At 45.1% G+C, this 16,458-nt stretch overlaps 1 protein-coding gene across 1 annotated transcript; it reads left to right on the top strand.

Annotated features, from left to right (window-relative positions):
• Positions 1-11,092: 11,092 nt before the first annotated feature.
• LOC112113072 (olfactory receptor 1019-like) lies at positions 11,093-15,715 on the top strand (the record flags this gene model as incomplete). Its single annotated transcript, XM_024209244.2, has 2 exons — positions 11,093-12,004; positions 15,692-15,715. Coding segments are annotated over exons 1-2 (936 nt in total), but the record flags the coding sequence as incomplete, so codon positions are not given.
• Positions 15,716-16,458: the final 743 nt, after the last annotated feature.

A 16,458-nucleotide genomic window follows, 5' to 3' on the forward strand; every position in this document is an offset into this window, starting at 1 on the left:
TCTCTTTCCTCAAGTAGCAAAAATCCCCAACGGCCTGAGATGGGACACTAGATGGGGAGGGCTCTGACTTACTACAGAGAATTATTTCCCAGGTGTCTGGCTGGTGGGGTCTTGCCAACATGCTCAGGGTCTAACTGATCAACAGATTTGGGGTCAGGAAGGAATTTTCCCCCGAGTCAGATTGGCAAATACTCTAGGGTATCCTCTGCAGGGTGGGGCACAGGTTACAACTATGTAAATGGTGAATTCTCTGTAACTTTAAGTGTTTAAACCATGATTTGAGGACTTCAGTAACTCAGCCAGAGGTTAGCGGTCTATTGCAGGAGTGGGTGGGTGAGGTCAGACTAGATGATCACAATGGGTTCCTTCTGAGCTTAAAGTCTATGAGTCTATCCTCGCCCCCGGGGGAGAATTGCGTGTGCAATTGAGTGTTTTGGTAGGATTTTGTTGCAGGGGCTGGGGGGCTGGTTTTTTTCTTGCATCTACCTGCAGCTCTGTGTTTATTTGAGAGGAGGCAGGTTGAAGATATGTGCCTTGTGCTGAAAGGGAAGGGGCAGAGATTTGCTTGGTGTCTGGGGACATTCGTTCCACAGCCTCGATCTCACCTTTGAGAAAGCTCCATCTCCTACACAGCTGAGCTTCGGCCTTATGGTAGAACATTCCATTGTGCCAGAGGAGCGGACGTGTCAACCACAGTCTTTATCCCACAGCTTTAGCGATCTTATAGATTCATAGATTCATAGATTCTAGGACTGGAAGGGACCTCGAGAGGTCATCGAGTCCAGTCCCCTGCCCGCATGGCAGGACCAAATACTGTCTAGACCATCCCTGATAGACATTTATCTAACCTACTCTTAAATATCTCCAGAGATGGAGATTCCACAACCTCCCTAGGCAATTTATTCCAGTGTTTAACCACCCTGACAGTTAGGAACTTTTTCCTAATGTCCAACCTAGACCTCCCTTGCTGCAGTTTAAGCCCATTGCTTCTTGTTCTATCCTCAGAGGCTAAGGTGAACAAGTTTTCTCCCTCCTCCTTATGACACCCTTTTAGATACCTGAAAACTGCTATCATGTCCCCTCTCAGTCTTCTCTTTTCCAAACTAAACAAACCCAATTCTTTCAGCCTGGCTTCATAGGTCATGTTCTCAAGACCTTTAATCATTCTTGTTGCTCTTCTCTGGACCCTTTCCAATTTCTCCACATCTTTCTTGAAATGCGGTGCCCAGAACTGGACACAATACTCCAGCTGAGGCCTAACCAGAGCAGAGTAGAGCGGAAGAATGACTTCTCGTGTCTTGCTCACAACACACCTGTTAATACATCCCAGAATCACGTTTGCTTTTTTTGCAACAGCATCACACTGTTGACTCATATTTAGCTTGTGGTCCACTATAACCCCTAGATCCCTTTCTGCCGTACTCCTTCCTAGACAGTCTCTTCCCATTCTGTATGTGTGAAACTGATTTTTTCTTCCTAAGTGGAGCACTTTGCATTTGTCTTTGTTAAACTTCATCCTGTTTAACTCAGACCATTTCTCCAATTTGTCCAGATCATTTTGAATTATGACCCTGTCCTCCAAAGCAGTTGCAATCCCTCCCAGTCTGGTATCATCCGCAAACTTAATAATCGTACTTTCTATACCAATATCTAAGTCGTTAATGAAGATATTGAACAGAGCCGGTCCCAAAACAGACCCCTGCGGAACCCCACTCGTTATGCCTTTCCAGCAGGATTGGGAACCATTAATAACAACTCTCTGAGTACGGTTATCCAGCCAGTTATGCACCCACCTTATAGTAGCCCCATCTAAATTGTATTTGCCTAGTTTGTCGATAAGAATATCATGCGAGACCGTATCAAATGCCTTACTAAAGTCTAGGTATACCACATCCACAGCTTCTCCCTTATCCACAAGACTCGTTATCCTATCGAAGAAAGCTATCAGATTGGTTTGACATGATTTGTTCTTTACAAATCCATGCTGGCTGTTCCCTATCACCTTACCACCTTCCAAGTGTTTGCAGATGATTTCCTTAATTACTTGCTCCATTATCTTCCCTGGCACAGAAGTTAAACTAACTGGTCTGTAGTTTCCTGGGTTGTTTTTATTTCCCTTTTTATAGATGGGCACTATATTTGCCCTTTTCCAGTCTTCTGGAATCTCTCCCGTCTCCCATGATTTTCCAAAGATAATAGCTAGAGGCTCAGATACCTCCTCTATTAGCTCCTTGAGTATTCTAGGATGCATTTCATCAGGCCCTGGTGACTTGCAGGCATCTAACTTTTCTAAGTGATTTTTAACTTGTTCTTTTTTTATTTTATCTGCTAAACCTACCCCCTTCCCATTAGCATTCACTAGGATAGGCATTCCTTCAGACTTCTCGGTGAAGACATTAGAGGCATCTTTTAGATGCCCTGGGCCTAGCCCCTTGAAGAGAAGGACCAAGATCTTGAACCTGCCTTGATATTCCATGGCAAGCCAGTGTACAGAACAGAGGACAGGTGTGATGTGCTTACAGTATCCTGTATTGCTGAGGCCACATGCTGTAGTGTTTTGGACTAGTTGAGTTTCCTAAGGGCTGCTGGCTTCATGCCAAGGGCTGAAAAATCTTGACACACGTCATAACTAAGACTTCTCTAACAGTAGGAATTCAAGAACCAACTAGCTTTGTAAGAGGCTGCTCAAAGCTGTGAGTGTAAATAAAAAATACACTATCCTGGGAATGGGAAAATAGGGAGGTGTTGTTGACAACATACAAATTACGTATGCACACATACACACAGAAAAGTTAGATAAAAACATAAACACTCTTGCTAGAAGTTTGCCACATAACACGATTTTATTTCTGAGAATTCAGAACGATAACATACCAGAACCCCAAACCAGAGAGAGGCAAAGCAGGCTTCTCCCTAAAACAAAGAGGCACAATTTACCACACCTTACTCTATACTAGCTGGCTGCAGACTGGCTGCTGAAGTCCCAGATTGCATACAGAACCCGCAACCTGCAAGCAGGACCAGGAAAAGCCTCTACACTTTTAAAGTGACATCTTACAAGTTCAATACAGTTTCCAATATACCGCAGGAAGGAGCTAACAAGAGTACCCAGCGAGACAAGATGGACCAACCTCTGTTGCTGAGCGAGAGAAGCTTTCAAGCTACACAGAGCTCTTCTTCAGGTCTGGGAATGTCCCAGAGTCAGCTAAGCCAAGTGGGCAACTGATAACAGCTGAAGAAAAGCAGGGTACGGTAACACTATAGCAAAAACAAAGCTCATTAATTAAATGACAGGAATGAAGTCAATCATTTCAGAGTGAGATAATGATCTTTAATTTAAAATAAAATCGGTCTTTAACAAGGAACACTAGGAAAAGCATGTAACCAGTTAGTAAAGAAGAAAAACCGTGTCAAATAACTATTGATGTAAAAGAAGAAAGAGAAAACAAAGCAGGGAAGGCAATATTTGGAAACAATCTGAGCATATTGAAAAGTTTGAGTCCCCATAAAAGACAATGGGAATTAGCTAATGAACCACTGGGAGGAACTTATGAATATTTATGGGACATTGGGGTAGTATTAGAGAACTGGGAGAAGGAAGCAAACAGTGTCTCAGGAGGAGGTCAGCAACCAGGCTCTTCCATTATTGTATGACTCTTGACTTCAGAGGGTAATGGCTGTATATGTTAGACCATCAGAAAGCGTACCCAGGTTTTAATAGGGCCAGAAACACGAACACAGAGGCTTAAGGCTCCAAACTTGAAGGTTAATAATAATTATTATTAATAATAAAAAACTATTTCCACCTGTATGAGGATTGGGCGTCCATTTAAGGATTGGGCAACATGGAAGACATAGCAAACATTAACAGTCTGCCGGCCTTTGGTCAGCTCCCTATTGATACAGCATTAGTCACAGTGATGAGACTTGTGACCTTAAGCACCCCTGTGTTCAGACCCTACACACTATTGTAATCATCTCTGAGCAAAATAAGCCTTATGAATCATCATTGGAAAACTAATAATCCACTGACCATTAATATTCTTGCATGATGTCTGCACAGGGTGAGTATAAAAAGTTATGGATATATACTGGAATTATGACCGAAGTGTTTTTAAATCAGGCATGTCGGGAGAGCTGCAGGTCTGCCTCAGAAAAAGGAACATGTATTTGATTCTCTGAGCAGCCCAGTCTTCAGACAAAGGCAACGAAGGTCCATTTTTACATATTAAACAAAGCTATTATGCTAACAAATGGGGGAAGAAAGAGCATGGACCTTCCTTCCCCACCAGACTTCGTGTCACCTTCCTCACAGCTTGAATAAACTTTACTTGGAGGGCTAACCCTCAGGAGGATCCACTGCAAAGGTTCACTGGTCCATAGTGACACGGTGTCTGAACCGCAACTGATAAGCAAATGATTGTACACAATATTACTGTTCTATAAAAGTGCATAGTGTGAGGTCTTTTATGACACATGGGTGATTAATATCCTGGGGAGTTGTATGTATTAACACTACAGAAGGAATTATGGATACTCATTGATATTAGGCTTTCCCATTTGTGACCAATCAAAGGGAGAAAAAGGCTTTCCCCCACACAGGAGGGAAGGCAGCTATCGACCTGTCTCCAGTGAAATTAAGCAAGGTGTGACCTGAAACAATGGAAGTCACATTTCCATTTAAATCAACAAGGGGATGGGAAGCCCACTGGAGGGGGAAAACAGCATGAGGTCATCCTGCCTCTTAAAGCAAAGTAATTGAGCTTTGGAAGATATAAGTAAAGAGAAAAGCCATCTTTGGCATCCATCACTAGACAGACACAGGGAAAGACGGGTCCTTCGGCCAAGGGGGTGGTTAAGGTCTCTGGAAACTGAATATAAGTGATAAACCATCTTGAACATAGCCAGTACCTTGCTAGATTAAGTTTTAGATGTGTTTCCACTTTTATTTGCTTGTAACCCTTTCTAACTTTATTCCTTTTACTTGGCATCATTTAATCTGTGGCCTATTGTAAAAAAAAATGTTTTATTTTTACTATAAACCAACTCAGTCCTGTGTTTAAAGAGAAGAGTGTATTTACCCCAGGTAAGTTAATAAATTCTGATGTGTTTTTGTGCCGTTAGATGGACAAACGAACCTCATTATTTCTCCTAACTGTCCAGGAGCGGGCTAAACATTGCAGAGCACACATTTTGGAGAAAATTCAGGCCTGGGAGTGTGTTACGGTTACCCTGCTGGCTGCAACCCAGGCTGGTAGAAGCTAGAACAGGGCTGTGGGGTTACGAATAGGCTGTGAGCATCCCAGACTGAGAGCAACAGCAGCAAAGCATTGTGAGGCACCCAGGGTTGCAGAGCAAGTGATGACACAACCCCTCACTTATCTGGATTACACCCCCAAGCCTCTGTCACAAGACTGTAAGCTGTTTGGAACTGTCCTTTTTTGTTCTGTGTCCATACAACGCCTAGCACAATGGGGTCTTGCTGCATGACTGGGTCTCCTACGCCAGTGGCTCTCACCCTTTCCAGACTACTATACCCCTTTGAGGAGTCTGATTTTTCTTGCATATCCCAAGTTTCACCTCATGTAAAAACTACTTGCTTACAAAATCACACATAAAAATACAAAAGTGTCACAGCACACTAATACTGAAAAGTTATTGACGTTCTCATTTTTACCATATAATTATGAAATAAATCATTTGGGATATAAATATTGTACTTACACTTCAGTGTATAGTATATAGAGCAGTATAAACAAGTCATTGTATGAAATGTTAGTTTGTACTGACTTCGATAATGCTTTTTTTGTAGCCTGATGTAAAACTAGGCAAATATCTAGATGAGTTGATGTACCCCCTGGAAGACTGTGTACCCCTAGGGGTATACCTACCCCTGGTTGAGACCACTGTCCTAGGCACTATCACAATAGAAAATACTACCACTATATGACAGCATTTTCCCACTGTCTCTTAGTGCGATTTTCTTACTTGATTCCTCATGACTCTCTGATTACTTTTCTTACATTAGCTCCTGCCAGCGACTTTGAAGATTCATATGGCCTCCCAGTAGCAACAAGCACTCTTATGAGGCAGCAAGACATTCCAGAGAGCTTCTTGAGCAGCGACAGCATCAGGACCAACAAGTTAGTTTTACCCCAGACTTTTTCGTCAGAGCTTCAGGCAACAGCTGTGACCCTGGCCCAGCCAACCACTTCTCAGTTCCTCAGTTTCCCCATCTGAAAAATGGGGGATAATAACATTCACCAAACTCCATAAAGTGCTCTGAGATCCTTGGATAAAAAGTGCTGCCTAAATGCAAAGTAATGATAGCAATTTATTAACAGTATTTGCTCTTAATCTCATTTTGACAATCTCTACTTGAGGCTGATTTCCTTCACACACCTTGGCAGCTTGTCCCATTGCCTGATTTGCTTTTACAGGGAACAACCCTTTAGCCCACCACCCAGTGTGGATAGGTGGGCTGGGGGATGGCAAGATTCATGGAGACATCCTAGCTCCCAAGCCCAAGGAGCACCTCTGTCATGGTCACAGGGCTCACTGCTTCTGTGACCGCTCTCTGTTCTCCTTGCATGTCAGGCCTTGTGCCTTTACTTTTCCTCGGGTGAAATCACATCATGCGCCAACTCTTAGACCAGGTCCTGGGTGACAGCACCCTGTGTATTAGAATCATAGAATATCAGGGTTGGAAGAGACCTCAGGAGGTCATCTAGTCCCACCCCCTGCTCAAAGCAGGACCAATCCCCAACTAAATCATCCCAGCCAGGGCTTTGTCAAGCCAGGCCTTAAAAACCTCTAAGGATGGAGATTCCACCACCTCCCTAGGTAATCCATTCCAGTGCTTCACCACTCTCCCAGTGAAATAGTGTTTCCTAATATCCAACCTAGACCTCCCCCACTGCAACTTGAGACCATTGCTTCTTGTTCTGTCATCTGCCACCACTGAGAACAGCTGAGCTCCATCCTCTTTGGAAGCCCCCTTCAGGTAGCTGAAGGCTGCTATCAAATCCCCCCTCACTCTTCTCTTCTGCAGACTAAATAACCCCAGTTCCCTCAGCCTCTCCTCATAAGTCATGTGCCCCAGCCCCCTAATAATTTTCGTTGCCCTCCGCTGGACTCTCTCCAATTTGTCCACATCCCTTCTGTAGTGGGGGGACCAAAACTGGACGCAATACTCCAGGTGTGACCCCACCAGCGCCGAATAGAGGGGAATAATCACTTCCCTCGATCTGCTAGCAGTGCTCCTACTAATACAGCCCAATATGTCGTTGGCCTTCTTGGCAACGAGGGCACACTGCTGACTCATATCCAGCTTCTCATCTACTGTAATCCCCAGGCCCTTTTCTGCAGAACTGCTGCTCAGCCAGTCGGTCCCCAGCCTGTATCAGTGCATGGGATTCTTCCTTCCTAAGTGCAGGATTCTGCACTTGTCCTTGTTGAACCTCATTAGATTTCTTTTGTCCCAATCCTCTAATTTGTCTAGGTCACTCTTGACCCTATCCCTACCCTCCAGCATATTTACCTCTCCCCCCAGTTTAGTGTCATCTGCGAACTTGCCGAGGGTGCAATTAATCCCATCATCCAGATCATTGATAAAGATGTTGAACAAAACTGGTCCCAGGACTGACCCCTGGGGCACTCCGCTTGATACCGGCTGCCAGCTAGACATTGAGCTGATGATCACTACCCATTGAGCCCGACAATCTAGCCAGCTTTTTATCCACTTTATAGTCCAATCATCCAATCCATACTTTTTTAACTTGCTGGCAAGAATACTGTGCGAGACCGTATCAAAAGCTTTGCTAAAGTCAAGATATATCACATCCACCACTTTCCCCATATCCACAGTGCCAATTATCTCATGATAGAAGGCAATCAGGTTGGTCAGACATGACTTGCCCTTGGTGAATCCATGTTGATTGTTCCTGATCACCTTCCTCTCCTCCAAGTGCTTCGAAATGGATTCCTTGAGGACCTGCTCCATGATTTTGCCAGGGACTGAAGTGAGGCTGACCAGTCTATAGTTCCCTGGGTTCTCTTTCTTCCCTTTTTTAAAGATGGGCACTATATTTGCCTTTTTCCAGTCGTCTGGGACCTCCCCCGATTGCCACAAATTTTCAAAGATAATGGCCAATGGTTCTGCAATCACATCCGCCAACTCCCTCAGCACCCTTGGATGCATTAGATCTGGACCCATGGACTTGTGCATGTCCAGCTTTTCTAAATAGTCCTTAACCTGTTCTTTCACCACTGAGGGCTGCTCACCTCCTCCCCATATTGTGTTGCCCAGTGCAGCAGTCTGGGAGCTGACCTCATCTGTGAAGACCAAGGGAAAAAAAGCATTGAGTACTTCAGCTTTTTCCACATCATCTGTCACTAGGTTGCCTTCCCCATTCAGTAAGGGTCCCACACTTTCCCTGACCTTCTTCTTGTTGCTAACATACCTGTAGAAACCCTTCTTGTTATCCTTCACATCCCTTGCTAGCTGCAACTCCAATTGTGCCTTGGCCTTCCTGATTACACTTCTGCATGCTCTAGCAATATTTTTATACTCCTCCCTAGTCATCTGTCCAAATTTCCACTTCTTGTAAGCTTCCTTTTTGAGTTTAAGCTCACCGAAGATTTCACTGTTAATCCAAGCTGGTCGCCTGCCATATTTGCTATTCATTCTGCACTTCAGGATGGTTTGTTCCTGTGCCCTCAATAAGGCTTCTTTAAAATACAGCCAGCTCTCCTGGACTCCTTTCCCCCTCATATTAGCTTCCCAGACGATCCTGCCCATCGGTTCCCTAAGGGAGTCTAAGTCTGCTTTTCTGAAGTCCAGGGTCCTTATTTTGTTACTCTCCTTTCTTCCTTTTGTGAGGATCCTGAATTCAACCATCTCATGGTCACTGCTGCCTAGGTTGCCTCCCACTTCTATTTCCCCTACCAATTCTTCCCTGTTTGTGAGCAGCAGGTCAAGAGGAGCACGGCCCCTAGTCAGTAGCTCCAGCACTTGTATCAGGAAGGTGTCCCCAAAACTCTCCAAAAGCTTCCTGGATTGTCTGTGCATTGCTGTATTGCTCTCCCAGCAGATGTCAGCGTGATTGAAGTCCCCCATTAGTACCAGGGCCCGTGATCTGGAAATTTCAGTTAGTTGTCTGAAGAAAGCCTCGTGTACCCCATCCTTCTGATCCGGTGGTCTATAACACACGCCCACCACGACATCACCCTTGTTGCTCGCGCCTCTAAACTTAACCCAAATACTCTCAACAGGCTTTTCTCCAGTTTCAGACTGGAGCTCTGAGCAATCATACTGCTCTCTTTCATACAATGCAACTCCTCCACCTTTCCTTCCGGAACAGTTTATACCCATCCATGACAGTGCTCCACTCATGCGAACAGCCCCACCAAGTTTCTGTTATTCCAATCACATCATAGTTCCATGATTGTGCCAGGACTTCTAATTCTTCCTGCTTGTTTCCCAGGCTTCTTGCGTTCGTGTACAGGCACCTAAGATAACTAGTCGATTGCCCTACTTTCTCAGTATGAATCAGGAGGCTTCCTGTCTTGTACCTTCCTCCTTGTGTTTCCTCCCTGTATCCCACTCCCCCACTTACCTCTGGGTTTTGGTCACCACCCCCCGGCAAACCTAGTTTAAAGCTCTCCTCACTAGGTTAGCAAGCCTGCTTGCGAAGATGCTCTTCCCTCTCTTCATTAGGTGGATCCCATCTCTTCCTAACAATCCTTCTTCCTGGAACAACATCCCATGGTTGAAGAATCCAAAGCCCTCTCTCCGACACCACCTGCGTAACCATGCATTCATCTCCACCATTCGATTGTATTGACTTTGTTTACCCAGCATGTCCCACTGGGTTTGATACCTGTGTTTCTTCCCTTCGGGAGTCTGTGACCAATGGTGTCAGTGACCTGACAGCCTCCTTAAACCAAAATGTGGTTTAATCTTAAGAGTACGGACAATGCATAACATACAAGAAAAGGGATTTGAAAACAACAAAAGGTCTATACACGTCTACCTTACTGAATGTCCTGTGATCCTTTGGTAGAGGCCTCAAGCATGCCTCCTTTTTCCCAGTCACCCCCATCTGGATCTCGGTCTGTTTCCCTTAATTTCTCTCTCTGATAAATACTTGCAATCTACAAAAAGTGTCACTTTTTATCCAACCAGAAGTCCTTTGACTTCTCAGCTTCCTGGGAGTTGGCCATGCTGTCCAAAACTAATTTGGTGGACTCAGGGAAAGGTTGAGATAGTTCCCCCAAAGTCAATGGAGGTCCCATTGTCTTGTAATGACCCCCAAGTATTTGTTGAGGAGTGTCTTATCTCAAATCCTTATTTTGCTTTCCTGTTTGTTTCCCAATTGCCTTTATGAATCAGGGGGCTTTAACCCTGTATACAGTAAATATTCTAATGGCAAGGTCAGCATTAGAACTCAAGAGGAAATGTTTTTTCCTGTTCCTTGATGTTTTTTGAGATTTCAAAAAACTTTCCCATCCCAACTGAGGATAAAAGTCAAAATTTTGAAAATTTTCATGATTTGGATCAGTGAAAACATTTCATTTTGATAAGTTTAAAACATCTCATTTAGATTTTGACCACTTTTGTAATTTTATTTTACTATAATTAGCTTACCGTCAAAAGGAAAAGTAATTTCAAACCAGAATATTGGATTTTTGTTGTTGTTTGGAAAATGTCAAAATGATACACAGTGACCATTTTAAAACTTTTTTGTTTCAAAATTATGTTGAGTCAAGAAAGTTGTCAAAACCAGCTCTTTTCTGCAAAAAGTTTCAGTTTTGAAAAATTTACAATTTTCCAACAAAAAAGAAAAGTTTTGTTGAAAAACTCCAAACCAGCTCTAGTTAACATATAGTACTGATAAATAATTACACAGAAACTCCAAGTCATTCTTATTGTTTTTAAAATTAGTGGTGCCTCAAAACTGGATACAGCATCTCCCATGAGGCTGAGACTTTCTGAGAATTCAGGGATGGTTTGAATGTGACAGCTGAGATTAATACAATAGTGTGTCTCTTTACTAAGTCTCTATCTTTCTCCAACCAGACACCTGCAGAAATGCCTGGGGGGAATCACACCACAGTGACTGAATTCATCCTCTTGGGATTCACAGACGACCCACAGACCCAACTCGTCCTCTTCGTGGTGTTCCTAGGTATCTACATCATCACCCTCATTGGGAACCTTGGGATGATTGCCCTGATCCATCTCGACGCCCGCCTTCACAACCCCATGTACTTTTTCCTCAGTAATCTGTCCTTCTCAGATCTCTGCTACTCCACCGTTGTGGTGCCCAAGACACTGGAAAATTTCTTGGCTGAGAGGAAAGCCATTTCATTTACTGGCTGTGCCACCCAGTTTTATTTCTATGCTGTGTTTGCCACTGTGGAGTGTCTCCTACTGGCTGCCATGGCATACGACCGCTACGTGGCCATCTGTAACCCACTGCTATACCCAGTCCTCATGTCCCGGAAGGTCTGCATCTGGCTGGTGGTGGCTTCCTACCTGGTGGGTTGCGCCAACGGTCTGATACACACCAACACCACCTTTCGCCTCCCCTTCTGCACCTCCAATGTCATTGACCATTTCTTCTGCGATGTGCCCTTGATACTGAAGCTTTCCTGCTCTGACACCCTGGTCAACCAAGTCCTGCTCTTCGTCATCTCCTCCTTGATTGGTCTTTGCTCCTTCCTAACCATCTTTGTCTCCTACATGTACATCTTAATCAGCATCTTGCGGATCCACTCTACCGAGGGCAGGTACAAGGCCTTCTCTACCTGCACCTCCCACCTGACAGCTGTCACTTTGTTCTACACCACCATCCTCTTCATCTACCTGAGGCCCAGCTCCAGCTACTCTGAAGGGCAAGACCAAGTGGCTGCTGTCTTCTACACAGTGGTGATCCCTATGATGAACCCCTTGATCTACAGTTTGAGGAATAAGGAGGTGAAGAATGCCCTGAGGAGGATAGTACGGAGGAAGGGAGCCTCTATAGGGGCATAAGTTACAGACGTGATAACAATCCCCCCCTCCCTTACCCTGTAGGGAATAACTGGCTTATTAGAGAATTTGGTCTTTCTATCACAAATTGTGAGCAACCAGGTGTGATCCTGGGGGACGGGGAAAACTAGGATGGGGACAGGTAACCCTACACGTAGGATTCTGCCTACCAAGACCACCTCCTGTTAGGGAACAAATTGCCTTTGAACTGTTCTGCTATCCCTGCGTGATGGCCACCATCTTTCTCAATGCAGTGGGGCTGGAACCAGCTACCTCCAAAGCTAAAAGCATGTACAGCTAGAGTTAAAGGACCAAGGTTCTGTAGCTATGGCTATAACAGCCTCATCTCCTCTGCCGATTGGGGCCAGAACAGGATCTATAGCACACACTCATCAGTAAGTTTCACCTGCTTGTACTCTTCCATGTTGAGCTGAGGAGCGGAAACATTGTTCATTTTTAATAAAGCACAATTATTTTCTTATTTTGTTATTTATTTGCAGCACGTCCTGTCTCATTGCTTTCATGTGTGAAGTGAGGGTTGCTGTGTTTGTGCGATAAGGGTGAAATTCTGAACTGGAACCAGTTAGTGGCTTTATATTTTCATCTGTTCATTCCCTCTGAAGCACCTCACATTGGCCACTGGTGGCACACAGGATATCTGGCTAGATGAACCATTGGTCTGACCCAGTGTGGCCATTCTTATGTTCTTATCACAGCCCTATTATCTCAACCTATCCAATCCCCTCCTAGCTATCAATTTTCCTTAAATCCAGGCTTATACCCTTAACCTCTTAATCTCTTCTAGCATGTTCCCAGCAAGACCGAAACACACTTCGGTCTCCTCTATGCTCAAAACTACAACCCTTGAGCCCACTTGCCTCTCCAGCTATTACCCCATCTCCCTTCCTCCCTGCACCTCTAACCCCATTGAACATGCTATCTACAGTCATCCCCTTGAGCTCCCTTCTGCCATGAGCATGACTGAGCTGTCAGTGCAGTTCCTGCTGAGATGTCAGGTGATTGTCACGGTGGAGGTGGGGAGTTGTGAATGAGAGAGGAAGTGGTGAGTATGATTGTGAATCGAAAAGGCAGTGATTGGGTGATCTCAAATGGAAGAGGAGGCATTTACATGACAGTATGTCTCTGAAAATACGGCCCAGAAAATATGGACAACTTTGAAAACTCCTATAATAGACAGAAAAAGATGCTCATCTGTGCAAGCTACAGAGGGACTGGGTGCACATGAACAGCCTGATAGAGTGTATCTATTGGGGTAAAGGGAAAACACACACACAGAGTCATACAGGGGCTGGATGCACACAGGAGCCCGTCTGACTGTAGCATTCTTCTCAGGACACCCAGAGCTGTAGGCCATTGTGTTACCCCTCTGCCCCAGCAAGTGAGAGCTTTGCTGCTGCTAAGCTGTGTGATGACTCCATCACACTTGCCAGCAAGTTAAAGAAGTATGGATTGGATGAATGGACTATAAGATGGATAGAAAGCTGACTAGATCATCGGGCTCAATGGGTAGTGATCAATGGCTCCATGTCTAGTTGGCAGTCGATATCAAGTGGAGTGCCCCAAGGGTCGGTCCTGGGGCCGGTTTTCTTCAATATCTTCATTAATGATCTGGAGGATGGGGAGGATTGCACCCTCAGCAAGTTTGCAGATGACATGAAACTGGGAGGAGTTGTAGATACACTGGAGGGTAGGGATAGAATACAGAGGGACCTAGACAAATTAGAGGATTGGGCCAAAAGAAATCTGATGAGGTTCAACAAGGACAAGTGCAGAGTCCTGCACTTAGGAAGGAAGAATCCCATGCACCGCTAAAGGAAGGGGACCAACTGGCTAAGCAGCAGTTCTGCAGAAAACGACCTGCGGATTACAGTGGCTGAAAAGCTGGATATAAGTCAGCAGTGTGCCCTTGTTGCCAAGAAGGTCAATGGCATTTTGGGCTGTATTAGTGGAGCATTGCCAGCAGATCGAAGGAAGGGATTATTCCCCTCTATTCAGCACTGGTGAGGCCTCATCTGGAGTGTTGTGTCCAGTTTTGGGCCCCACACTACAAGAAGGATGTGGAAAAATTGGAAAGAGTCCAGCAGAGGGCAACAAAAAAGATTAGGGGGCTGGAGCACATGATTTATGAGGAGAGGCTGAGGGAACTGGGATTATTTAGGCTACAGAAGAGAAGAATGAGGGGAGATTTGATAGCTGCTTTCAACTACCTGAAAGGGGGTTCCAAAGAGGATGGATCTAGACTGTTCTCAGTGGTAGCAGATGACAGAACAAGGAGTAATGGTCTCAAGTTGCAGTGGGGGAGGTCTAGGCGGGATATTAGGAAAAACTCTTTCACTAGGAGGGTGGTGAAGCAGTGGAATGGGTTACCTAGGGAGGTGGTGGAATCTCCTTCCTTAGAGGTTTTTAAGGTCAGGCTTGACAAAGCCCTGGCTGGGATGATTTAGTTGGGGATTGGTCCTTCTTTGAGCAGGGGGTTGGACTGATGACCTCCTGAGGTCCCTTCCAACCCTGATATTCTATGATTCTATGACACACCAGCCTGTCTGCCTGGCCAGCAAACGCTTCAGGACTCTGCCAGTCCCAACCTTGACTTGCAGGTAACGTTCAGTGAACCCCAGTTCCTGAGTGCCCCCAGAGACATCTCTCTGCAGTGCCCAGTGCCTCTCGCTGTGACACTGTGACCCTAGCAGCCTCCCAGTGCTAGAGGGCAAGCAGCTCACTGGTATCTGGTGTTGAATTTCAGCTGGCCTAACCAGTTCAGTGTCCCCCAATTTGTTAATATCATAAACTATGCTATGCATCGTGTAAGGTTTTACTGGAAAGCCAGTAACACGCTGATCATTAATATTCTTGTATGGTGTCTGTTCAGTAAATGCCCCAGGGACCATACTGTGACATTCCCCCTGGTGTTATCTGGACTGGTGATCTGCTACGTCATATTAAGGGCATTAAGCATTAAGAGTAGGTTAGATAAATGTCTATCAGGAATGGTCTAGACAGTATTTGGTCCTGCCATGAGGGCAGGGGACTGGACTCAATGACCTCTTGAGGTCCCTTCCAGCCCTAGAATCTATGAGTCACTCCAATCCTTGACTCTGGGAGCTAGCCTTACCCTGCTCTGCTGTGAGAACCCCCACTCCTGGGCTGTTCACGCACAGCCTCTGGCATGTAAGCTGCTGCTTGGATTGTGCAACCGAATGACACTAGCCAATATCTCCGGTCCCAGACACAACCCTAGGAACCTCCATCTTGCAGTGTCCAGTTATGCCCACTGGACGCTGCAAGTTTATATGAGTTCATCAATTTAACAAAGAAATTGATATGTACCAGGCTTGTTATCCCAAGGGGAGTCTCTGACACACTTCAAACCAAATGCACTGCTTCGGGTAGAATAAACAAACAGTAACTACAAAGATAGATTTTAAGTGATTATAAGTCAAAGCATAACAAGTCGGATTTGGTCAAATGAAATAAAAGCAAAACGCATTCTAAGCTGATCTTAACACTTTCAGTGCCCTTACAAACTTAGATGCTTCTCATCACAGGCCGGCTGGTTGCTCTTCAGCCAGGCTCTCCCTTTTGATCAGCGCTTCAGTCGCTTGGTGGTGGTGGTGGTGGTGGTATCTGTAGAGGTAGGTGGAAGAGAGAAAGAGCATGGCAAACGTCTCTCCCTTTTATCATGTACTTTCTTCCCTCTTGGCTTTGCCCCCCCCCCCTTCAGAGTCAGGTGAGCATTACCTCATCACAGTCCCAAACTGACCAAGGGAAGGGCAGTGACTCACTCGAGAGTCCAACAGATCCTTTGTTGCTGCCTAGGCCAGTGTCCTTTGTTTCTGTGAGGGTGGGCTGGGTTTGTCTCATACCTGCCCTGATGAGGTGTGAACTGCCCTCTGCTCTTGGAGAGTTTTTGCCTGGGCCTGTTTTAAGCCATGAGGACACATTTTGAGCCTCATAACTATATACATGAAATTACAACCTATAACGTTACTGTAACAACAATTACTATAACGTCACTATAACAGCCATGCTCAGTGCATCATGAGCCTTCCAAAGACACCCGACATGACAAACGTTGCATTGGATACCACACAATCATATTATAAGAATGAATATGGGGGTGCAGGGTGTTCCTTCAAGGTACAGAACGTCACACATACAAACAAAAAGGAAATTTGGAACTAAAATGTGTTTGCCAGACAAGTCTGGGGGCTGGGTAAACAGATTTTGCCCAGACAAAGGACAAGTCAAAGCCTCTAGTCAAGTGCCAGCAGAGTCAATTGGCTATCACATGGCAAGTGGCCATTCATTTGCAGCAGAGAGGGCAAGAACAGATCCATTTGCATTATAGCAAATACCAGCATGGGAAGAAACCAGCATGGAGTGCCCTTCCCCACCAGACTTCA

The sequence above is a fragment of the Terrapene carolina genome, unplaced genomic scaffold (genome assembly GCF_002925995.2).
Source record: "Terrapene carolina triunguis isolate 2854851 unplaced genomic scaffold, T_m_triunguis-2.0 Scaffold926, whole genome shotgun sequence".
Lineage (NCBI taxonomy): Eukaryota > Metazoa > Chordata > Testudines > Emydidae > Terrapene > Terrapene triunguis.